This window comes from Phytophthora parasitica (assembly GCF_000247585.1).
Source record: "Phytophthora parasitica INRA-310 unplaced genomic scaffold supercont2.80, whole genome shotgun sequence".
Classification (NCBI taxonomy): domain Eukaryota; phylum Oomycota; class Peronosporomycetes; order Peronosporales; family Peronosporaceae; genus Phytophthora; species Phytophthora nicotianae.
The window spans coordinates 153,860-168,359 of NW_008649066.1; the positions used below are offsets into that span (position 1 = coordinate 153,860).

Consider the following 14,500-nt stretch of genomic DNA (forward strand, 5'->3'; position numbering starts at 1 on the left):
CGCGGCAGCAGGAAGTACTTTGGTTCCGATGGTGCAGATCGAAAAGTGAGCGATCGGGTGTGAAGCTACTACTTCTAAGTATTCACGTAGACTTCAAGTTGCCTTTTGCCTTCGATTTGTATCGGAGTGATGGTCAGTCGACTGTGCTCCAGCTTTTGATTTGCTGCGAGGGACGCGTCACTGATCAGGCCGTGGAGTCTAATCAAAGAATCTGACGTACACAAGGGTGCTGAGGCAAGAGCATTCGCTGTTGTTGTTTGCCAGACAACTGCAGACCGGGCTCTATCCATATATTCTGTTGGTGCGGCGACGGCAGCGATCATGTCTCCCCCGTGCAGAAGAACGTCAGGGATTGATACACTAGTGGAACGGCTGGTGTAGTAAATCATGTATCCTCCTTTCTGGACTCTAGTATTACACAATTGGTATTTTAATACCAACTGTGTAAAATTGACGACAATAAAATAATATATACTTATTTAATACTATCTTGATAACAACCATTTCGACTAGGAGGGCTCCCCGCTTCGTCATGTTGATGGAATCTTAAAGTCAATTGAGGGTGCCGTGAGCGGCGGCTGACTCAGCAAGAGCGAGATCTGGTGCTTGAGAATCTAACAAGAATCAATTGTGGTCTTACGAATTATGGAGCGCCGTTTTGGTTTCTTCCGATATCGATGGCGATTACAAGGAATGAGCACTGTGGAATCGCTGGCATAGGTCAGCGTTGCGCAATGAGGGGCGTCGCGGCTGCGATAGTTGAAGAATCAGTCCTATCTCGCACGAGCATTCAGAGCTCGTGGTCGTTACAAAGTAAAAATGTGAGTAGGATAGAGATTTATTGCGCTGCTTGATCATCGCAAAATGAGCAGGAATGAGGCACGGAATCTGGTGATGACCGGCAGATTGTGGCCCGCTGCTAGCTCTGCGCGACAAACCGCTCACTCATGTGACGATTGTTTGCCCAAGCACACCTCCGAGCAACAAAAGTAATCTAACTACTGTTAGTATTAGTGGTAATATTGAATCTGATTTTAGCAAGGTAGCTGCTCAATAGTAGTTTTCATTTGAACCTCATGGAAGGCTATTACTAGCAGTATATTAAGATGTTATAGTATTAATTGTCTGCTTAGGTAAAATCATGTGTGTGTGTGGTAATAACTACCGGTAAAATACTGTACAAGCGGTATTACAAGTCCGGCCCCTCCTAAACCAATAAAGGGGTTCAATTACAGTGTTTGGCACCGTAAAATATGCACTAAGACAAGTTATATCGCTATTACTAGCCAAGAAGGCGGCATCTCTATGAAGTCGTTTTTGACGTCATCGATGTCAATGTCGCTGCCTTCGTTAGCAAGGAGAAGCTGGGACACCTCTTCCACGATCTCCTGAGGCTATTCGCCAGGTAGAAGGTGGCAAACTTAGGTCTGTAGAGCTAATGCCTAACCAAGAAAGATCGGGCTTCTTAACCTAATTCAGTACTGGGGCTCTAATAGAATGGGGCTGTAGGTAGTGGCAATGTCCCAATTGGGGTGGTTATAATACAGAGGGGCTTGTAATTCAGCTTTTACAGTATTTCCGACTTATTTCCAGAAATAGAAGCTATTACTGTAAAAAAAAAAGAGATCTAAATTCGGACCAAATTGTGCGCTGTAACATAGTCCGAGCACCATTGTACAATATGCGTCCAAATTAGATTAAATGTGCTGTATTTCTCTCCATCAGGATGTTTGAAGTGATGTAAGTTAGTCTTGGTTATTTTTCTATTTGAATGGTTTTGCCCCCTCTTACCATAGTTTAATTAAGCTAAATATCTTTAAAATGATTATTACTGATATTGAATACTGTGTCGGTGGTACTAGCTATTGAACATGTACGCTCAAGTTTGGCATTCCATCAAACTGACTATCCGGATAAGTTAGATATTTTCTTTTGACATTTTGCGATACCCTCAACGAAAAGAACCTTATGATAATGGCCATAAGTTTTATAGTAGTGATTGATTCAGCTCTATATCTCGTAACATCAAGGACGTATCGAAAATTGTAAATAGCATCAACGCGAAAAATAAGCTCATAAGGGATTGTTTCCAGGAAAAAATGTTGTTAAATTACCCCTAACCATGTCATGACGAAAAGTGTGGCATTTTCGGCGACAAAATATTCCTTAACGCAAAATTCCACGACGGATCGATTAAGACTATTCTGTGCCCTCAATTCACAAAATTGAGAATTAGTGTCAAAAATGGCACTGAAGTTTTGGGTTTTCAAAAAATCGAATGTATATTTTTTGGATTTAGAGAAGCATTTTTATGGGGATAATTTTGCGGGTGTGTTTTTTCGTCAGCTACGGTACTGCCTTCTGTACTGCAAATGGTAATGTTGATGCATGAAACTTGTACATGTATTCTGTGTTTTCCTAACTGTCAAGCAAGAGCGCGACATGGCGGTGGAGGCAACCACTCGCCTTGAAAATGTTCACGCGCGTGTTATGCCGCGGCGCTGTTATTTGAGCCCGGGCGACAGCTGGGCGCTGCGTGACCATTTGGCTAGGTATCACACCGAATGGCATCTTTTGCGGCGACTCTCGCAGCAGCCGAGCTCTGAGTCGAGCCTTTCATCATCACCCGCATGGCCGATTCTGGCCTTCACTGTAAGAGATACGGATGGCGGTCACCTCGAGGTTCGAGCTGGCGGTGACCTCGCTGGCTTCTTCCCATCGAGTGTGTATCTTACATTACCATCTCGGTAGCCTCTCTTGGGCAAGTTGCCGTGGCAACCTCGATCAGCTCAACGAGTAGGAAAGCAAGCACAGAGCGCTGGAAGCTCGCACAATTGCTCAAAATCTATACTTCGCTACATACTTTAAGTACAAAGCAACGGTCTCTGATTGGTAGAAAAAAAGCCTCAGTTCAGTCCACAATTTTCACACCGCGTGCCTCTTGGTGCGACGTGCATAGCCGCTACGAAGGGGGGAAGGTCGCAACGAACGTCCCGCAGCCAGTGCGGAGTTGCGGACTGGCGACAGACACTACGGCACTACGGCATTGCTCCAACCAGGGCGGAAGGAACCGCGGCAACACCCCCTCCCTTGAGCTATATTCGTCCCTATTGTAGCTGCAGGTAGGTAGGTAGGTACATATACGCTGCCGTCTCCCTCCGCATTCTAACCGTTACTTCGAACAATCGACAGATCGATGAACGGCGACGTCCCCAACAGCAGCGGCACTCCAGGCTCGCCCGAGTACGCACGCGGACCCACAGTGGCCTCGCAGTGGCCGGCGGATGTGGATTTAGATGCGCTGTACCTATCGGAACGTGCGGAGGTGGACGAACTTGTGCGCAGCGCCTCGGACATGAGCGTCTGGGCGATTGAGAACCGCAAGGATAACGCCATGGTGTACTTGCACTCCAAGAACAGCGAGAGGCTCTCCTATTCCGTGCGTGCTGTCACTAAAATCGCGGGCTCTGTGCCCGACGTGCTCGAGTGTCTGCGCGCTGTGGACAACGCGAGTCTCAAGGGCTTCCAGAAGCTACTGCACTCGCGCAACTTTCTGGACGGAGAGGTATTGCACGCGCATCAGGCAGATGCCGGTTCTGTTCACGACGGTGCCTCCATTGAGTCGATGACGCTGAAGTGGCTCGTATACTCGTCCCCCAAAACCCTTGGCCGCTCCAAGGAATTCTGCATCCGAGAGTATTGCGTGCTGCTGCCCAACCACCCGGTGCACGGCAATGTGGGTGTGCTTAAGTTCGAGTCGTATGATGGTGCGGCGGCGCGCTATGGCATCCGCGGCAAGCCAGATGCTTACAGTTTGACAGTGTTTGAACCGAGTTCCTACGTGGTGCAGCAGACCCCGGAAGATCCCAACATGTGCAACGTCACGCTGACGTTTGCGATGCGTAAAGCGCGAGGTGGAGAAAGTGTGTCAGCTGGAGTCCGACTAACGTCGTTGAGGCTTGCGGGAGACCTCTCAGGCATGCAGAAAGCGGTACAACAGGCTCTGTTCGCCCCAGCAGCGCTCGCGCAACGACAGGAATGGGTGAATGATGCTCAGCGCACCAATTGCTCGCTGTGTGTACAGTCTTTCGGTATGTTGAAGCGACGTCACCACTGCCGAGTGTGCGGCGAAGTAGTCTGTTCTGCTTGTACCGTGTTTAAGATGGTCAAGGGAGATCAGGATGTGGCGGCGAAAGTGCGAGTTTGCAAGGCGTGCTTGGCGAAGAGTGGCAGTTCAAATGGCAATGCGGGGAATCCGAACTTTGGAAGCACCATGATCGGCGGATTCTCGAACCCGTCGTCTCGAATGGTTAGCAGCAATGGCACAGAGCTAGAGATGAACAGCGGCGCTGCTATGACGCCACTTCCGAACGGCATGGGTGTTGGTACTAGTATCGGTAGTACGAGTTCGCTGACCTCGGATGAATCGTACAGCCCACCTAACGACAATCCGGCTTCGTCGACTCCTCCTCCGATGCAGTACAAGGGATCAGTCTTATCTTTAAATGATTTTGACGCAACTGCGCAAATGAGTGACGATGGGGGTAGCAGCCCGCCTCCTTTCCACAGACAAACGTCTTCAACTTCAAGTCAAGGAAGAGGAACGGGCTACGAGGGTAGACCGATTGGTTCCATGGGTAGAACCGCGTCCAATGCAAGTATTGCTACTAGCAGGAAGAAGAACTCGGATCGTCGTATCCATTATTTCAACGAGGACATGGAGGAAATCTGCATGTTGGCTATGGAGACGTTGACATGCCCCATGGCAGGTATTCGCACCGAAGATTTCGAGCTCGTGAGGTATTATGACGGCAAGCCGGCACCAGGTCTCCCCCGAAGTCTACCAACCTTTCGACGACTAGCAACTCGTGGTAAGCCATGCATTGTGCTCGACGTGAGCTCGGACAAGCGTATTTCAGGCGAGAAACGCTTCACAGCTAAGTTGCAGTTCTTCGTCGGTATTCCGTTGCTGGTAAACGGTGAAGTAGTAGGTGACCTGTGTGTGGCGGATCGTTACGCTCGTGACAACATCGACCACAAGCAGGTGGAGGTGCTCAACGTGTTGGGTGAGACGGTGACTCAGTATATGCAGTCAGAAGAGTACCAGGAAGATCTGGTGGAGTTTAAGGCTGCTCACTTGGCGGCTCGCAAACCCCCTACGAATGGCTCAGTCTCCCAGCCAGCAGACGAAGAAGTTAGCGCGCCGCCAGCAGGCACTAAGGAAGTTGCGTTTTAAGAGTATAGCGATGTGAAGCTGGAGTACGTGGACACGTTTGGCGGTGGTTGGCGAACTGGGTGGTGTAGCGTGCAACCTCTCGCGGTGTATATGTGATCCTGTCAGGAAGGAGGATGCGTGTCTAGCTGCGCTTCCTCCTGCCACTTGTTTACCGCATGAGCGGGATACGTGAAAAAAAATTGATGAGGGGCTTCGTTGGTAGCTGTCCGGGCATGGATGGCTGTGTGGATTCAGAGTTACCCCAAAGTGATAAAGTATTTTCCGGTTTTGCCTTCTTTGCTAGACTTTCGCATGCCTTGTGGAGCCATTTACTCGTATGTGGGATTCTCTCACTTTTGACGTGACAGGCTGATGTTACGTTCGTGGCAGATATCAGACAATTCATGTCCGAGCTGACAGGCTTCCGCTTTGTTGGCCAAGTCTAGGAGGCCTTGGTGACGTCAGCGGAGACCGCGGTCGTGGTCGTGTCTGCATTTCATCGTCGTAATTCCAGCAGTTCGGCCAAGTATCTCGAATGTGCTGAAGTTCTTCCTGGATATTGCGGGTTTTAAGAGGGCGGGCTTTTAGCAGGCGTTGTTGTTCTTCTTCCTCCTGACGACGAGTAATGTGAGACGAACGTGTGATTGAAGTCACTGCTAGCGGTGATGCCCGCTTTCCTGAAGGCGTTGTCTGTACACGGAATTCAAGGTGATGCCGCATAAAAAGTTAGTGTATGGCAAAGAAGTATGACCAAATGCTCTCACATGTCTCCTACCATTGGTCGCTGTGGCAAGCGGACAACTCGGTTCTTTTCGGCTTCTTGCCATTGCCGACTCACAAGTTGCACACCAAGGCGTGTTGGACTTTGGAGCTCGTGATGATCCTCGTGATCATGCTCACGCAGCGACGGTAGATCTATTCGAATTGGACTCGACATCATTGACGGCTTCCTAGCTGGGCTTGAACTATCCACACCGGAAGAAGGCGGAGAAACTACACTGATGCGGTGTTTACTCGCTGTGCGACCTCTTTCCTTCTGCTCGCGCTTTTTCTGCTTCTCGTCAAGCATGTAGTATGATGGTAGCTCCATGCACAAGGGATCGCCCGCAACATGCGTGCGTCGCCCACAGATCAAGCAGCAATTTCCACTTAGACGCATAAGTTTGCGAGTAATCGGGACACGCAGGGAAGGGTATTGCAATGCCTGTAAAATTCGAGTCTCGCGCCAAGCTTCTCGAGCTTCAGCAATCTTGCCTAGGCGCCTCCGTGTTGGTACTACGTGAGGCTTTAACTCTTTACCACCGAAATGTAGCATGAACATTTTCTTCTGGAAATATAAAATGATCATTAGTACGTGTACACGACGTAACTCAAGTTAAGTAACAACGAGTTCTTACTGTGAGTACAAGGCAGTCTACGTCAGTGGCAGCGCGAATATCCACAGGGCACATGGCCATTTTCTTCTCAGACGCGATATATTCACCGGCCACGTCAAATTTACCCAGAAAAGTGAGCTCGACTGTGATACTTCGCTGTACACCACGCACTTCTCCCATACTGGAGCGGCAACCTTGAGAAGCTCCTCATCACACAGTCAACCAAAACTGCAGTGCTTACCTCATCTCGGAAGTTTCGCTTACTGTAAGGTTGACACTCTCTATAGCTTCTCCACGCAAAATGACAAAGAAGGAATCCGCCTCGGCGCCCTTGCGCGTCAAGTATTGCTGTGTGCAAATATACAATATCAGTTGGCAAGGTCCACGTGAGGGCAAGACAAATGAAATACATACTCCGGCTGATACATTGACAAGCTTCATCGAATTCACAATATGCATGAGCTCTAAAGCAAGAATGAGTGCGCACACATAAGGATTGATGAAGAGAACGCATAATTCAACCAAGTTTCAGGTATCGACGTACGCATCTTGCTCCAGTTCTTGAAAATAAGCAAATGCTGTAAGAAGGCGATGTTGTCGGTGATAGTTCCCTGTCGTGATGAAACGAGGTTAGTTAATCGACAAATCAGTAAAGCAGTGCTGTTGAATTCAGCGTACCTCAATTGTTTGGCTGCGCGTCATACGCAGATAGGATGCAGCTGTGAGTACGATGAAGTTGGCCATTTGGGCCTGTTGATCAACCACGACTGTAGCACTACGCTTGGAGTCTGGCTCAATGAGGCAGAGCTCCCCGAACGTTGCACCAGGCGTCAGTGTTACCACCTTGGCCCCATAGTTAATGCCCGTTCCTGCTGACTACAGCCGATTCGTGAGATTGATCATTGTTGTATGCTACGAAGCCGACCACTTACAAGCCGACGCAAGCTAGAGGACACAGAGTTTGAGCGCATAAGCCGCTGATGCCTAATCTGCTCTTCTGGACTGCGCACGTACACCGCCACGAGGCCACTCATGAGAATCTACGACCAAAGTTCACGATGCACGTAAGTGACACTGTAATGAACAAGACGATGTGTACGAAAAAACGTACGAAGCATGTACTGCCCTTCTCGCCCTGCTTGACGACGACTTCGCCACTATTAAGATGCAGAAACTCCATCTCCTTGCATAACTTCTTAGCAGACACTTCAGACATTGTCGTGAAGAGCGAACTTAGTTTCTCCTGGCTCATAAGCCATTGATACAGAATCTTCACGTGTGCAGAGAAAAAAAAACTGGTTAAGGGAAACCCTTGCAGGAATTTGTACGTGCAGTCGTGGATACGTAGTCAGAGCAGTAACATGGGGAAGAAAGGATATCATTATCTGAGCGGTCCTCTGGGGGCTTCTTCAGCATGCTACAGACGAAGCAAAAGCAGGTCAACAACTGCAAGACCAACGTTTATCTTCTACAACTTACTCGATAATGTTCTGAACCTTCGCACTGACCGTCATGAGCGCTGGACTGGGCAGAATCTCGCGACGTAGTGCACTCCATTTACTCGATCTTGATTGAGAAGCTGATGACGTCGATCGCTGCACCTTGTTGTCGCTCTCATTCTCCGTTGATGACGTTTTCTCGTTGCTCGCAGTCCACGTTGTCGGTGTTCCGGTTGTGGGACTAGGAGCAGTTCCACTCCGTCGAGCAACTCGAGACTGTCTCGACCCTCGTCTATCAAACGCAGTAGCAACAACGCCAGTTGCCAAGGGTGAATTCGACGAGACTGGAGCGACTGATGGCAGCGCAGCCATTGCGAATGTGAATGACTTCTTAGATGGAGGACGGAAGTAACATTGCCAACCTATTCTAGGGAACGGACGTCCTGTCCTGAACAAGAAGACGAAAGGTTGACAAAGTCATGAATCGTCTATTGAGAAGCGAATTATTGAGAAGACTGTTACTTTTTGCTAGGCTTGACCAGCTTGTACGACTCAAGTCGAGAAGTCGGCAGACCGGTGGATGCGTACGCGTTCTTCTCGCTGCCCTTCTTCTTCTTACTGCGACGTTTCTTCTTCTTTTCGGGTTCATCTGACGCCATCTCCACTGCCGGCCCTGCACTCTCTTTCTTTGTCTTTTTGCTCTTCGGCTCGGGGTCCTCTTCATCCGCCTCGTCATCTTCTGGCTTCGCCTCCTCCTCCTCCACGAGCTTCTTCTTTTTGTTACGTTTCCGCTTTTTCTTGGGCTGCTCAGTCTCCTGCGGTTCGTTAGCCTCAACATTTTCCGTTTTATTCTTGCGCCTGCGGTTCTCTTCCTGAGATTCCCGGACGCTTTTCTTGAAAGTCTTAAGCCGCTTGCGGTCCACGGAGTACTCGGTGTCGGCATACGGCGCCATGCGCTTCAGAGACACAAGCTGCTTGAGCTCCTTGTCGTCTGCAGCCATGATCTCGTCCACCGTCAGACCGAAATCATTGTCTTGCACTTGGCGGTACTTGAAGCGGCATTTAATATCCCCAATCAGGTCTTCGTAGTCCAGACTGTACAGCTCATCCAGGTACTTCTGCTTCTCACGCTGCATTTCCTCCCTCGTCATCTTCTTGGGCGGTGCCTCCGCTTCCTCGTCTTCCCTTTCTTCCTCGTCGTCTCCGTCTTGTTCCTGCTCCACCTCGTTATCCTCTTCCTCAGATTCCTCGCTTGCCTTCTCACCACTCTCTTCGGTCTCCGCCTCCTCGTCCGGGTCGACAGGAAGACCACCAAACAGCTCCTTATCCTCTTCCTCGTCCCAAGTAGGTTTCTCCATGTCATCATCGTTTTCGTCGTAGTACTGCTCGTCAAAGACTGCCTGCATCCGCTTGTCGTATTCTTCGGGGTCGAAGTCACCCTCCAAATCTTCCGGCTTTAGACCTGCCGTGCCTTCACCCTCGCCCATGAGGCGCGCAACCTTCTTCAGTTTGTGTTCAATCTCCGCCTGCTTGAGGTTCTTAAGACGGCGCAGTTCCTCCTCCTTCTTCTGACGCTCAAGCGCCTTGCGTTCCTTACGCTCAGCACGTTTGCGCTTACGCGAGTCGTCCTCACGACGCATCGTATCCTCAATGTGACGGGAGTGAGTCTGGATAATGCTACTGCCTTGCTCCTCGAAACGGAAATTGTAGGTGTGTTCAAAATCCTCAGCCTTCTCCAGCTCCTCAGCGTCTTCCTCGTCCTCCTTCACAATGTCGTCATAATGCGGGACAGCCGCAGACTTGTCTTTCCAGCCTTCACTACTCAGATAATGCTCGAGGAATTTCTCCGGGTCCAGTTCGTCCTTTTTCAGCTTCGTGCCGTACTTGGAAGTGAACTCCGCATAGTCCTCTTCCTCCTGTTTTTGCTCTCCATCAGTCTTTTTCCTGACCGTGAAAAGGCCTCCATCCAGGTCGTCTGCCTCCTCTTCATCTTCATCACTGCTATCTCTGTCTTTCTCTTTTAACGAAGCCAGGAAGTCCTTTTTGATCTGCGCCTGCTCCTCAGCATACGTCTGCACGGACTTGCTCTCTTCCTCCTCATCTTCGCTGCCACTAATGTCGCCCGCGATCACCTGCTGGCGCACCAGATCCTTGTAGTACAGCGGCGCCGAGCCCTTCTTCTTTCTCGTCTTGCTTTCCTCTTCATCGCTGTCACTTTCCGCCTCTGACTTCTTGAAGAAGGCGATGGACGAGTCGTAGATGGCAGGGTCCTTCTTACGGATGAGCTTGAGCGTCTTGCTGATATCCGCGTCCAGCTCCTTGGTAAGCTCTTCTCCATCCTCGTCCTCCGTCTCCGAATCGGACTCGTCGTCTTCGTCATTCGCGTTGAGGCCACGCTTCTCCAGTATCGACAGCTCCTCCTTGCGCTTGCGCTCCTCGAATTCCTGCGCGAACTTCTGGTTCACCTTGAGCTGGATCTCCGGACTACTGGGCATCGACGACTGCGCAGATTTCGACGAGCCTTTGGACACAAGAAGGTCGTCATCGTCGCGAGATGTAGAGAATGTGGCAGGTCCGGAAGCGGGCGCCTTGGCACCCTTGCGAGAGCGACCTGAGCCCATGAAGGTGACTGAATGAATGGCGATGGGATGTTGGACGTTGCTTCGAAATGGCTCCCTGGTTTGAAAAAATTGTAAATATGACTACCTAGTAGTTATTTTTGTTTTTTTGTGAAATACGAAAACAACCCCAAAGCTGACGAAAAGCCACCATGAAGTTCACAAGAAACTTCTAGAGACTTGTATGATTTCACTTAAAGAATACCAAGTTCGACTAATATTTTAAATTTATAGGCATACAGCCTTTTGCGATACAGTATCAGGGTGTTGCGGCGTTCGCTGGCCCACGTATCCAGAAAGAAGCCGCCACCAGTCAATCGCTCAGTTCGCCCAACAGCTAGGTAAGCTCGATTATGTTGCTGCGCTGCATCGCACCTTTTCATATATTACACCTGCTCACGTACAGTATGCTGCAACAGTCCACTGCGACTAGGATGACCTACGAACGCCGAGCCGATACAAGTTGTATCGGCTCGGCGTATCATACGAGATGCTGCGCGCCAACCAATTCAGCAAGGGCTGTTAAATCCTATGTTTTTTTTTGCAAATACCTAAATTCTGACCCCATTCTTTTTTTTTTTTTCGGAAGCTTGTCCCTTGAAGTTGAACCTTATCTACGTATGTGTATGCCTGTCAGACAAGTGCAGTAGTGTAGCTATCAAATGCAAGACATGCCAATGCACACAATGAATTCAATCGATCCTAAAGAGACGTCTCCAACCACAGCCTTCTTTTCCAGGCTGGAGGTGTCCCATGTTCTTCGGGCTAAACTGGCCGGATTTGCCACAAAAACACACGCTATCAGTGTAATTTACACCAACATTGGTTGGTGCTCTCGCACCCTCGAAGAGCTTCGTTGTAGCCCCTCTATGTATGCGGATTTTGCAAAGCCAAAAAAAGCGCGGAGAAGAGAAGCAAGGGCTTCTTCGCGGTCCCAGTTCGACTTTGTTGCTGCCCCTTCGGAGTGCTCCTTTTCTCAGAGAACAAGGCCAGTCACTGCTACGAGGGACTGTTTACCACAGACCTACCTATTCGGATACTCCCCCCTCAGCCAGCCATCATCGCAACACACCACAACCGGCAGGAAGGCCGGACAGAGAACACGGCACAGGAAGCGTAAGGACCCCGACCTCCCCCTCTCCCCGCGCTTTAACACCACTCACTTTTTCAGCCCGCAGCCGGCCTGCAGTAGTGATGGCCATGATGCTGGACGACACGGCCGACTCGAACGACGAGCGTGGCCGCGCCATTGTGCAAACGCTGGCCGTCGTCGTGGAGTCCATGGTACACGCTAGTGACCGCATGCCCCTCGGCTATTACCACAAGACCAAGTTCGAGGCATTCCGCGCACCCGGTATCTCAGTGCGGGACTACCTCACGCGCATCCACAAGTACGCCAGCTGCAGCCCCGAATGCTTCGTCCTCGCGCTCGTGTACATGGACCGCCTGCATCAGATGCAGGGCTTTGTGCTTACGGAACTTAACGTGCACCGCGTTGTCATTACGAGCGTCGTACTGGCCGCCAAGTTCTTTGACGACCACTATTTCAACAATGCCTACTATGCCAAGGTGGGAGGTGTTCCCTGTCCCGAAATGAACGAGCTCGAGGTGGAGTATTTGCTTCTCATCAACTTCAGCCTCCATGTGAGCAGCGAGACGTATGCACGCTACTATAACGAATTGGCCAACCACTATATGTACACCCGTGTGCGCAACTCCTCGCTGCCGCACTCGCCTTACTACCAATTGCGCCATTTCGTAGCTCCCGACCCGCAGCACGAAGGACAGCTCGTGTATGTGACTGAGAGCTACCCGAAGGTGCCGCCGCCGCAGGAACATCGACGCAGTCACCCGCTGCCGCTGCACCATCATCATCAGTCACAGCAAATGGCCCCAATGCACAACCACCACCGCCGAACAGTAGAAGACGGCGAGAACGGTGCGGTGACTGCCGCAGGGAGCTCCTCAACAACAGGGAACAGCGGCAACGGCATCGCCTGCACAAAATCAAGTCGAGCATCCGGACAGAAAAGGAGAAGCGCAGTAGCGCTCGGGGTGAACGCGTAACATACTTGGTTGAGAGAGGCGAAGACACCCCAAACATACAGAAACACCATAATTTTGACGTGATGCGAGCGGAAACAGAGTCAGAGATCCGATGCGGCTTGGAAACGAAAGCCAAGTCGGTGAGCATATCAAGTGTGCGACCGATCGTTGCAGCAATCTCCCAGACGTGATGAGATCAGGTACTCCCAGTCCAAAGGTAGCAGGTGTGCCGCGCGAACTCGTGCATCTCTGCGCGGATTGGTCGTTAAGCTCCCGTGCGCTCTGCTTGCTCTCCGCTCGCCTCCGTCTCATTCGCCTCTCGGTTTAATATAGTCACTCACTGGCTGTAGGTCAGTCAATAGTCTCCCGATAGTATTAGCTGCTAGTCAAAGTCACCCCGGTTACTTTCGCTTGCACGATTTTCACTTTCACGGGTGCGACGTGTAAATGCCTTTGTAATCTAGACTCGGGTACCTTGAAAAACTGCTCACAAATGACAATCTTGTTATCGACTTGCACGCTCGCCGTTAGATGATCAGAGAAGCTTTAGCGCAATCTACCATAATTGCGATGATGTTTTGCGGTGAAGAGCATAGGACGACAACGTAGGGCCCATACTGCTATTTACTTGCGCTTCCAATAGGTGCCATCGGACACGCCCCATTGGTACTTGCGCTCATGCTCGCGAATCATGAAAGGGTAGTCTTGGCGCTCGATCAGCTCGAAATCTTTCAAAAGAACCTTCTCGATGACACTGAAGCTATCCACAGGCTTGCCCTCAGCGTCACGCACACCGCCAATCCACTTGTCCTTGGCCGTGTACTCCTCCAACCACGAGTACGGGCTCACGAGTGCGAGAATACCGCCGGGGTTGATGAACCCTCCAATCTCCATCAGGAATTTCTTGGGCTCGGGCAGGCGACACAGCAGGTTGCTAGCAAACACTGCGTCGAACTTGCCTGCAGTGAGTAAAACGTAACAGGGGTTAAAACTCTCATAATCGTTTCTACTACGTGAACGGGGCTTACCTAGCGTCGGGGAAAGGTTGCACGCATCCCCCTGTAGGAACACGACATTGGGCGGCTTAGCACCTTGGGGAAGCTTCGCACGACGAACCTCGTGGATGTCTCCTTGGATGTGCGCCTCGTACTCCATTGCACCCTTCTCCTTCATCTGCTTGGCAGCATCGACAAAGTGTTGCGAGAAATCGATGCCCACGGCCTACAATACAATTACAAGTGTACCCCATCACTAATTGAACGCACGATCTTATTCTGCCCACTTCGCTCCGCACACACCTCGTCATAGTACTTGCTGAGCTCGAAAGTGGCACGACCCACCGCACATCCGATATCCAGCGCTCGGCAATGCTGAGCAGAAGGTGTCAGCTTGGCACAACGCTCTACCGTTCGTGGAAGAAATTGCAGTGCGTCCAGAGGCGCGAAACTGTAAGGCACCACCGTCGACGGTTCCTCTAACGCATAAAGCATGATCAGGGAAAGCGAAGCACAGATACATGCAGCTCAACGTACCGTAGTGGAACTGGATATACTCGTGCACAGCGCGCGCTGACTCGTAGACGGACGAGCCGCTAGCGGTCGTGCTACGGACGGAGACACTAGCTTGTGGGGAGGACATCGCGAATACAAAAATGGATCAACTAAAAGTGTGTGCTTCTGAATCAGAAGCTCTGATACGCATTCCGGCGCTTATTACGGGACTGACGATCCCATAGATAAACTCCAGCAATCGTTCGCTTGAACTCCACTAAGTTCGATGGCCTGATTGTGAAAGAAGCACGCACCT

General features: G+C 50.6%; 5 protein-coding genes across 5 annotated transcripts; 1 reads left to right on the forward strand and 4 right to left on the reverse strand.

Annotated features, from left to right (window-relative positions):
- Window positions 1–2,926: 2,926 nt before the first annotated feature.
- Window positions 2,927–6,685, forward strand: PPTG_18244 (hypothetical protein). The gene is made up of 2 exons (XM_008916207.1): window positions 2,927–3,122; window positions 3,193–6,685. Exon 2 carries the CDS (start codon window positions 3,197–3,199, stop codon window positions 5,234–5,236), a length of 2,040 nt encoding a protein of 679 aa, XP_008914455.1. The 5' UTR covers window positions 2,927–3,122; window positions 3,193–3,196; the 3' UTR covers window positions 5,237–6,685.
- On the reverse strand, window positions 5,618–8,402 carry PPTG_24298 (hypothetical protein; the record flags this gene model as incomplete). Its single annotated transcript, XM_008916208.1, has 11 exons — window positions 5,618–5,905; window positions 5,991–6,542; window positions 6,613–6,772; window positions 6,833–6,939; window positions 7,006–7,055; window positions 7,136–7,202; window positions 7,270–7,467; window positions 7,524–7,631; window positions 7,703–7,861; window positions 7,936–8,008; window positions 8,071–8,402. The coding sequence occupies 11 exons, from the start codon at window positions 8,400–8,402 to the stop codon at window positions 5,618–5,620; spliced, it is 2,094 nt and encodes a 697-aa protein (XP_008914456.1).
- Window positions 8,403–8,548: 146 nt separating this feature from the next.
- Window positions 8,549–10,651, reverse strand: PPTG_18247 (hypothetical protein; the record flags this gene model as incomplete). The annotated part of the gene is made up of 1 exon (XM_008916209.1): window positions 8,549–10,651. The coding sequence occupies one exon, from the start codon at window positions 10,649–10,651 to the stop codon at window positions 8,549–8,551; it is 2,103 nt and encodes a 700-aa protein (XP_008914457.1).
- A 1,630-nt stretch (window positions 10,652–12,281) lies between these two features.
- Window positions 12,282–12,842, reverse strand: PPTG_24299 (hypothetical protein; the record flags this gene model as incomplete). Its single annotated transcript, XM_008916210.1, has 1 exon — window positions 12,282–12,842. The coding sequence occupies one exon, from the start codon at window positions 12,840–12,842 to the stop codon at window positions 12,282–12,284; it is 561 nt and encodes a 186-aa protein (XP_008914458.1).
- A 476-nt stretch (window positions 12,843–13,318) lies between these two features.
- On the reverse strand, window positions 13,319–14,332 carry PPTG_18249 (hypothetical protein; the record flags this gene model as incomplete). The annotated part of the gene is made up of 4 exons (XM_008916211.1): window positions 13,319–13,653; window positions 13,723–13,915; window positions 13,993–14,168; window positions 14,227–14,332. 4 exons carry the CDS (start codon window positions 14,330–14,332, stop codon window positions 13,319–13,321), a joined length of 810 nt encoding a protein of 269 aa, XP_008914459.1.
- Window positions 14,333–14,500: the final 168 nt, after the last annotated feature.